The sequence below is a fragment of the Mauremys reevesii genome, linkage group 8 (genome assembly GCF_016161935.1).
Source record: "Mauremys reevesii isolate NIE-2019 linkage group 8, ASM1616193v1, whole genome shotgun sequence".
Classification (NCBI taxonomy): Eukaryota; Metazoa; Chordata; order Testudines; family Geoemydidae; genus Mauremys; species Mauremys reevesii.
Genome location: NC_052630.1, coordinates 102,624,260 through 102,633,384, shown reverse-complemented (window position 1 = coordinate 102,633,384; position 9,125 = coordinate 102,624,260). Strand labels below are relative to the sequence as shown.

Sequence of the window (9,125 nt, the reverse complement as noted above, 5' to 3'; positions counted from 1 at the left end):
AGCTGCTTTGCCTTGAGCTTGAAGATGCATTTTCCCCCTCTGTCCAACACCTGTCCAGCAGCAGCTTTCTTTAAATCGCCAGTGAGCCGAGCATCTCCCTGAGAAAGCGAGCGCTCCTGTCCCTATGCGCGGTGCAAAGAAACCGGCTCCGTGGGAGCTGTCTGTCTACGTGGGGAATCATAAAACCTGCCTCTGGGAAACTTAAGACCCGGTAGGGGTCTGGGAGGTGCGTTGGCCAAGGAGGTGAGAAACCTTTCCCCTGGAAATGCCGTTCCTTGGCCTAGTCCCCACAACTCTGCTCTGCATCTTTCTGGCCGAGCTCCTAATCAGGGGGGTTAAAAAGGACAGTGGGGAGACAAGCGCCGTGTTAACCCTACGCGGAAAGCGTCCCCTGGCCTCCCCAGCCCCTCTGCTCTTGGTACACGTAGCCGAAGCTGCCTCCGCGAAGTCCTTCTGCCCTCGCTCGCTAGCTGAGCGCAGTTTTAGTGAGTGGGGGGTGGATTTGATTCGCAATCCGTCTTTTAGCCTCAGCGTGTTTTCAGTTCCGCCCTCTTCTCCCCCCTCCCCAGGATATTCAGTGCAGCCAGTATTTTGATCTGTGATTTCCCCCGGCCAGTGAATTCTGGAGACCAAGGCACAGGATGAGGGCATAGGATGTCACACTTGGTGCTTAAAAAACCTGCCCGGAGTGATGTGCCAGGTACGGAGCGAAGCACGCTGCATGTTGCATCTAGTTCTGTTCGTTCGCTTTGATTTGCTCTGAAGCCAGAGTTGGCGCTTCGTTTCGGTCTGCCGAGGAGGGCTGAGGATAGCCCGGAATCACCGAGGTAGAGAAGCGTGTGCACCCGCAAATCCAGGCTCGGAGGGGGAGCCCGTAAAGTCTTTGGGGGGTGGGTTTGTCCAGGGACAAGCGTGAGGGTTTTGCTAAGGCAAAGCGGCGGGCGCAGGGTGGGACTAGCGTGAGGGATGGATGCAGATGCCCGGGTGAAGGGCTGAGGCCAGTGGAAATTCCCTCCCCCAGCTGCGAGGCTAGGGAAGGGGCTCGCTTGGCCCGGGGTGCCCCCAGGGGTAAGTGGCAGAGAGGGGGGCGGCTGGCGGATGTCGGCGGTGGCTGCAGCACGTGATGCGCTGGCTGCGGTATAAAGGCCGCGGGAGCAGTTGCAGGCGTCTCAGTGTGTGAGAAGTTCCGCTGGGTCTGAGCTTGGGGGGGAGGTCGCCTTCCCACCACCCCCCCTCCTCCGCCCCCCATCCCCTTTTCCACCCCTCCCCGGGCCCCTCCCTCCCCCAGACTCTGCCAAGGAGCGATCGCAGCTCCCAGCCCCTCTGTGTCCTTCCCCCCCTCCCATCCCCCCCTCCAGCCGCCACCCGGATCCTGCCTTGACTCTCTCCCGCCCGGAGAGCGGCGGGAAGCCGGGGAAGGAGCCGGAGCCCGCTGCCGGCCGTGCCCGGTTGGAGAGAGAAGCGGGGACCGCGCCGCCTCGGGACCATTCCGGGGGCCGCCGCTAGGTGGGGGGAGCCCGGGCCCGGCTACCCGAGAATGACTCTGGGCAGGAGCCGGAGCAGCAGCGGCGGGATCATGTCCGAGAACTCCCCAGAGGAGGAGCCGCTCTCCGAGGTGGAGGACGGGGATATCGACGTGGTGGGGCCCCCCCAGGACGGGGCCAAATTCAGCGAGGAGGAGGAGGAAGAGGAGGAGGAAGACGACGGCGACCCTCTGGGGCTGGCCAGGAGCGGGGCCAGCAGCCAGGCGCGCCTGGGGGGCTCCCCGGAGAGGCGCTCCGCCTCGGAGCCGGCGTGCGCCCGGGGCGCAGCGCCCGGGGAGAAGCCGCCGGCGGCCGGGAAGAACCCGCTGGTGAAGCCGCCCTACTCCTACATCGCGCTCATCACCATGGCCATCCTGCAGAGCCCCAAGAAGCGCCTGACGCTCAGCGAGATCTGCGAGTTCATCAGCGGCCGCTTCCCCTACTACCGGGAGAAGTTCCCCGCCTGGCAGAACAGCATCCGCCACAACCTCTCGCTCAACGACTGCTTCGTCAAGATCCCCCGCGAGCCGGGCAACCCGGGCAAGGGCAACTACTGGACCCTGGACCCGGAGTCCGCCGACATGTTCGACAACGGCAGCTTCCTCCGCCGCAGGAAGCGCTTCAAGCGGCAGCAGCAGCCGCTGCACCCCCAGCACCCCGAGCTCCTGCTGCGAGCCGGGGGGGACCCCGGCCCCTTCCTGCCCGGCTTCCCTTACGGACCCTACGGCTACAACTACGGCCTCCAGCTGCAGAACTACCACCACCCGCACCCGCCCCATCCCGCGGCGGGGGGCACCTTTCCCTTCCAGCCCCCGCACTGCCCAGCCTTGCCCGGACCTCCGCCCCCGGCCGCCTCGGTCTTCTCCAGCGCCCCCAGCCTGCCCTCCTTCCTGGGCGGCGAGCTGAGCTGCAGGAAACCTTTCTACCACCCGCAGCTGAGCCCCACCGCCCTGCCCGCCGCCGCCGCCCTCCTGCAGACCCTCAAGGCAGACAACAGCCACGGCGGCAGCAGCAGCACTCCCCGGAGGCCTTCTTTTTCCATAGACAACATAATCGGGGGCGCTGCCCCGCCGCCCCACAGCAGCTCCCCCACCTCCTCACCTTACGCCTCTGGCCAAGTTGGGAGCCCGGCTCAAGTCCTGGCCATGCTGACTCCTGCTTTGGCACCGGTACAGAACCACTTAAACTTGGCCCACGAATCTCTCCTGCAGCCCGGACAGAACTTTTCCAGCAAAATCACAAATCTGAGTAGCTGTCCCTTTTAAAAGAGATCAAACAAAAAAAGCCCCCTTCAAAAAAAAATGCCCTCCCCCCAAATTCTCCTCCTGTTGTGTTTTAAGGTAGGAATTCTTTCTCTCTTTATTTTTTTGGTCTTTTTCGCATCCAGATCTCTGTATCTCTTCCCTTTGCTCGAAAAAGAATTCTGAACTACCCTCCACTCTCCAAAAGTGTATTTATGAAGTGTCCATAATGTACGATGGGAAACTCAGCTGGTTAAAATGTAACATTTTATAGGTGTTTAATTTTATTTTTAATGATCTAGGGTCTTGGAAACATTTTCTTTGCGAGTTGCAAACATCCTGGCGAGAGAGCTGGTTTTGAAACTTTAAAGGAGAGTTTTAAATGTCTTAAAAATCTTTTGCTCGTTCCTTCAAAGCTCTGCTTTTAAGAGTTTCCTCCAACGTATGAATATTTTTCTCCTCTCGAGGAAAATGTTTAATGATCCTATTTTTAAATCTTGGTTTGATTGGTTTTACTTATAAGGCACCATCCAGTATTAAAAAAAAAAATCAGTGAAACTCAGGATGCTTTTAATGAGACGTATTCAAATACACATTTTAAAAATCAGAGCTATCAGGAAGTTTTATAATTTTCATTTTTCTATCCCAGATTTTCCACCCCTTAAATGTGTGGGTTTTTTTAATGTATCTGTAATTATTTGTATATAGGTTATTCGGGAGATAATGTGCAGATTCCACCTCCCTCTCTTCACTGGTTGTGCATCCGTCCTATCTATTTTATTGAGAGAATCTGTGAATACTTTGTGGAAAAGGCAACGCAGTTTTGTCCATCCTGGTGTAAATTAATAAATGTTTGTGAACTGTTTAAAACAAAACCCCAAACGATCGTTCGTTCTTATGTATTTTCTTCATGTAAGAACTGATCACCCCCCGCTCTAACTCTGGGCCTCAGAAGAGAGTGCTGTAGTCACACCGTTTCTAACTGGCGTCAATTGGGTAACTTTTAAAAATAAAACCACTTCGATCTCCCTTGAGTGGGGCTTTTGGTTACTAAACTAAACTGAAGCACCAAACTCGTTAGGTTTTAGCTGGCCTAACTCGGAACCGAACTCTTCAATAGACATTGAGTAAAGTGGAATAGAAGGATGGACTATCAACAGTGGATGAATTTGTTTTTATTTCCCAGGATAAATGTTTTAGTTCCTCGTCCTACCAGGTCAGAATTTAAAAGTTTAAATTTGGCTTTTTGCTCTTTTTGTAAATATGCCCCCCCCCTTAAAAAAACCCTCATAATTCAAGGTTTATAAAATCTCCTTTCGATTATTAGACTTTTAGTTTTGGTTCTACACTAGGCAACCAATTGAACTCCTGTTTTTGGCCAAGACTTGCTGTTGCCAGGCTGTTCCTAAGGAAGGAGGGGGAGAGAATACGTTGGGGGGGTGTTTTTCTCCCCCTTTTTATTTTGTTTGGAAACGTTGGCACATGGGAAAATAACTGGCAGGGTTTTGTTTTTCCTTGGGCCCGAGGAGTTAGGGTGACCCAATGAAACTCGAGAGCTCTGCCTACATTTTGCAACAACTTACAAAAAGTAAATAAACATCTTGCAACGCTCCCTGGCATCCCCTCCTTCCCCCCTCCCCCTTTTTTTTGTATTGTCACGCAGAGACTTGAAAGCCAGCGGGTTCCTTTAAAGAAGCATCCTGGTCTCTTGTGTAGCAAGCAGGGAAGTTGTGCGCAGAGAGCCTTGTCCAGTCAGTGAATTAAACCGGACGGGGGGGGTGATAACCCCCCTTATTCATTTACCAGCTTCGCGTTGTTCTAATGGACTCCGGTCCCCATAGAGATCAATATATTAAAAGGGAGGAGGGGTCTCGGGTGTGTGTGCTGGGGTGGGGGGGTCGAATCGTGTAGCATTTTACATCTCTTAATGCGCCTCGAACCTCAGCTGAGTTTGTTGATGTTGTTGCTTAAAAGGCTGATTCCCCCTGAATAGGCGCCCAGCGAGTGGTCTCACATCTCGCTCTCACGCACATTTGCTTCTGAAAAGCGATCTTCTGTCAGACACTTGGTTGTCCCCTTTCATGTCCAGCTCCTACAAAGGGGGCTACAAGGCTCGACATGGGAGAAAAGAGGAGGCCAATGAATCTATTTTCCAGATTGCCAAGCACATGGTGGAAACACTGAAGAGCCTCTGCAGCTCTTTGCTTCTTCCGGCCTCCCCTTTTCTTTGACTAGAACTGCCTGCAAGTAGTTAAAGGGCTAGGTTGGGGGTGTTTCTGACAAGCTCATTACTAGAGGGGTGGTCCGCCCCCCCACGCCCTTTCTCCCCGTAGCCTTTGATGGAGTTAGAAGAAAATACTAAAGCTAGTGAAGAGAAACTAACTTTGTTCAGATCCGCGTTCATGAACGAGGAGGCTTTTAATAATGTGGAATCCATAGGGAGAAAGGAGAGCTTATACAGCAGGGTTTTTATTTTAAAAGTTGTGAGCGATTTTTTTTAAAAGAGCCGGGAGAGGGGGGTTGGAGGGGAATGAACAAAAACATTGTGGAAGGGAACTAAATATAGAATGGAGTGACTGGTAGAAAATAGTCTGAAGGATGAAATCCCATGTGAAATGTAGAACCGGTGTGTATCGTTTGCAGCGATAATAAACAGGACATTGCATTGAAAACCCGGTTTGGCAGATCTTGCTTAAGGATCTGCTCATACTGTTCTGCATGAGGTATTTGGGAATCTGTGCCTGGACGAGAGGTCGCAGTCTCTGAGTTACAGGTTGCAGACCGGTCATTGAATAGCTGTCCTGAGGCTTCCACCAGTTGCTGATTGAGTAGAACAATGATGGTTTCAAACACGCTAGTGTGCACACACCCCACCCCCTTACAAACTTCTGTTAGATTGAAATCACCTTTTTGTGGCTGGCATTTTGTGGTGTTCACCCATCCCTCCCCCTTCCGCTCCCATCAAGTGAGAATACCTGTTTGTTACTCTGTGGCCATGAATGAAACTTACCAGGAAAGGTAACCAATTTTTTTATTATTATTTATTTTAATCCTAGCCAAAATGCTGTCAAACCTGCTTCATTGGCTTGTCTCGTTTGCATTGCAGCCTGAAACTGCGTCGTGGTGGGTTGATTTTTATTTTATTTTTGGCTCGGCGGTTCTCTAGGCCTAAATATGAGTATAGTATTTAGACACGAATATTGTATGACGCGTGGGCTGGTTAATCCATAATAACGACCAAATGGATCCCCTCATTTTGATATGTGTCTGGGGAGGGGAGAAGGGGTTCGGATTCCGCTGAACCCCAGGTTTTGTCTGATCTAAGGGCCTTCAATTCCACCCCCAAACCTTGCCAAGGCGGCGGGGTTAACAGCGAAATATAGAAGAACGTTAACTCTAGAGGGGGTGGTATTTAAAGGCACCGCGGATAATGGCCTCTAATTACGGGGCTGGCTGACTCGGTAGGCTTGATCTTCACGGGGCATTATTTTTAAGCGGTCGTTGAGGATCGTTTTTCACGCCTCTCTGGGTAAAGGGGGGGTTATTTGTTTGTTTATTGGAGGGGGGCATTGGCAATAACCGATCACTGAACATTGTTCGCATTCAGGGAGAATGATTAGCTGTCCCAGCAAGTATCTTCCCCTCTTGCCAAAATCCTGTTATGAATTTGTTTGTTTGGAAAACTGCAGTTTAAAAAAAATGGGGGGTGGGGGGACGCTTTATAAACCTAGAAAGATTGAAGGCTGAATACATGTACAGGACACCACAGGGCCCGATCCTGTAGCTCTTCCTCGCTAGGAGTTTTTTGTCTGAATAACGACTGCAGAATCCATCCAAAATATAACCCTACCCAGCTCCTGTCTATACATAAAATGCCAGATGGGTTCTCCCTTTTGCAAACGTTTCTTTGGTGGATTGTTTGGGGGCTGTGTTCTTTTTTTGGCAGGGGTGGTGAGTTAAATACCGTTCTGGGATGTCAGGTGAAGGGACTTTCCACCGCTGGCCGGAAGATACTGAATAGTGCGGATGTTTCGATTCGAAGTGGGTTCATTCAAGCGCACCCAAAAATGTGACCCGTGCGATGTTTTTGTGTGTGTGTAACTCCCCCCCCCCCCGGATATTGCTAGGGAAAACTGTCCTCAGCAACATTTCTGTTTGCTAAGGGGGAGGCTCCGGAGTAACTTAACTGAACAAGAAATGTTGTAACACGTTTCACAACACATCCAGTGTGGAGGAAAACCCCCCTTTCATTGTTAAATCACCCCCACCTCCAGTCCTTGGCTAAAATTGAGTGATCACGATTCTTGGGCTAGAGAAAGCAGCGTCAATTTCGATCTAGCTCTTAAATCCACACCGCGCATCCCCCTCCGAAACCTCAGGCTCCTGGAATCACATTAAAACTCTCCCCGGGCATCTCCTCCTTTGGCAGGTTCTGGTATCCATTATTGCGATCAGAAGCCCGCAGGAGCGTTTTAAACTGATTTGGGGAATTAGGAAGGTCAGAAACCCGTTCCCTTCTCCAATATTTTTGTCTTGATGGTTAAACGGAGCGCTGAAAAATTATCTGGATTATGGAAAACACCTTTTCTAAACGACACAGATTTCCAGTGGTTAAACCCTCCTCTGATGGCCGGGCCTCTTTGGTTTCCTATTTCTGAGAAGAAACCCCCCTCCATGTTCACGCTTGCTTTAAATCTTAATTAGAGTAGTCAGTTTACCCTTTCTTAATTCACTTTCTCTGACTTGTGAATTAAGACAAATATTTGCAAGGGAGTGGACTATTCCCCCCTCCTAATACACAACGTTTCTCCCCCCCCCCTTTGTTTTGGGAACGAAATTGTTACCTTTTAAATTTTCTTAAGTTTTAAAATCTCCAATGACTATTGCTTTTGGAACACACGCGGCAAGTTATTGAATGGAAAATGTGATCTTGCAGTGTTTATATATTTCACGCAAATATAGGAGCAGCTGAGGCTTCCAAGTGGGGACTTTCTGTACCATGGCCTGGCAAGATTAGAAAGACCCTATCCAAAGACCTTTGGATATTGCAAGGGGTTTATTAACCATGTTAATTTGTGTCTCGTCTTGTTAGTTTTCTGAACTTTTTTTTTGTATGGGCGACCACCCAGGGGCTGTAGTTATAGGAAAAAGCAGACGTGCAAAAAACATAGAAAACGTGTTTATTTCTCTAAAGTTTGAAGGCAGCAGAGCCTAGTCCCCCGGGAAAATAAATCTATTTATAACCCCCTTTTTATTTAGGGCTCAAATCTGGCATATTTAAATCTAGACCCAAAGGGTCATTTTATTGGCCACTTAATGAAGTTTAAAACTTTGTCCAGCTTAAGGGGCTTTGAAAGCCCATTTGTGACAGTGATGGGGAAGGATTGTTGGTAGCGACGAGAGAATAATAGACGTTGTCAGTTTTACTCAGTTTGCAAGGCGGTGGGGAGGATAACCCCTTGGAATTGTTGAAATGAAATAAAGATTTATTGTGGAGCTAAACTTTTTCAGGGTGGTATTTCAGATCTCAGACAGCACCTCTGCCCACTCAAGCCAGCTGGAGTGCGAATATTTAGATATTTGGTACTTAATACGCCCGAATGGATTGAGACACGGGACATTTCTTATATAGCCTCAATTCCACGCTTAAATATTAGGCTTTTGTGGCTCTTCCGAGCGCAAATCAGCCAAGCTGCAAACTCTGCTCCCTCTTTTCGTGTAGCCTTAATGCTGCCTTGTCTTATGCAGGTTAGGTCAGAAAATACTGCAGGTCACAAACAAATATGCTTCGTATTTACACATGCACTTTATATTTTATGTGCCAGCACAATTGCAGGCAGCATTCCCTGCTTGAAATCGGAAGCTCAAGTTACAATGAAATAAAATGTGACTGTTTGCAGGGAAGCCAATACATGGTTTTTCACTGTTTGTTTTATTAAAAAAATCACCTTTTTCAGAGTTTCAGAATATAATGAATTTTGTGGCCGTTTTTAAAATCCATTTTAGTCTAAACTCTGGAAGCCCTCGCTGACTCTTGCCTTCAGAGCTAATTATATCGTTGTTTTTTTTTTACATGACACTTAAACAACTAGTTGTAGTTCATATTAATTACTCCTCCTCCAAAGGATCTGTTACAACTTTAAAATAAAGATAAATTGCTATTACATATCCTTTGCATCGTAAACCTGAAATCAGTGTGGATTTGGTTTGTAAAGGGTTTGGTAGTTAAGGGAAGGAATCAAACGATATTTTAAATAAGCTTTCTCTCCAGTTTTCCTTAATTTCATCCTGCTTCCTTTTTTTCCTCTGTCCTCAACTTTTTTTTCTTTTATTAATCTGGTCCCTCCTTGATCTGAAACTG

The 9,125-nt window shown here is 49.1% G+C and overlaps 1 protein-coding gene across 1 annotated transcript; it reads left to right on the top strand.

Annotated features, from left to right (window-relative positions):
• Positions 1-1,195: 1,195 nt before the first annotated feature.
• Positions 1,196-2,995, top strand: FOXD2 (forkhead box D2). The gene has a single exon (XM_039486022.1). The coding sequence runs from the start codon at positions 1,538-1,540 to the stop codon at positions 2,786-2,788; it is 1,251 nt and encodes a 416-aa protein (XP_039341956.1). The 5' UTR covers positions 1,196-1,537; the 3' UTR covers positions 2,789-2,995.
• Positions 2,996-9,125: the final 6,130 nt, after the last annotated feature.

Coding starts and splice junctions, on each gene's coding strand:
- FOXD2 (XM_039486022.1), top strand. CDS start 1,538: ATGACTCTGGGCAGGAGCCGGAGCAGCAGCGGCGGGATCATGTCCGAG.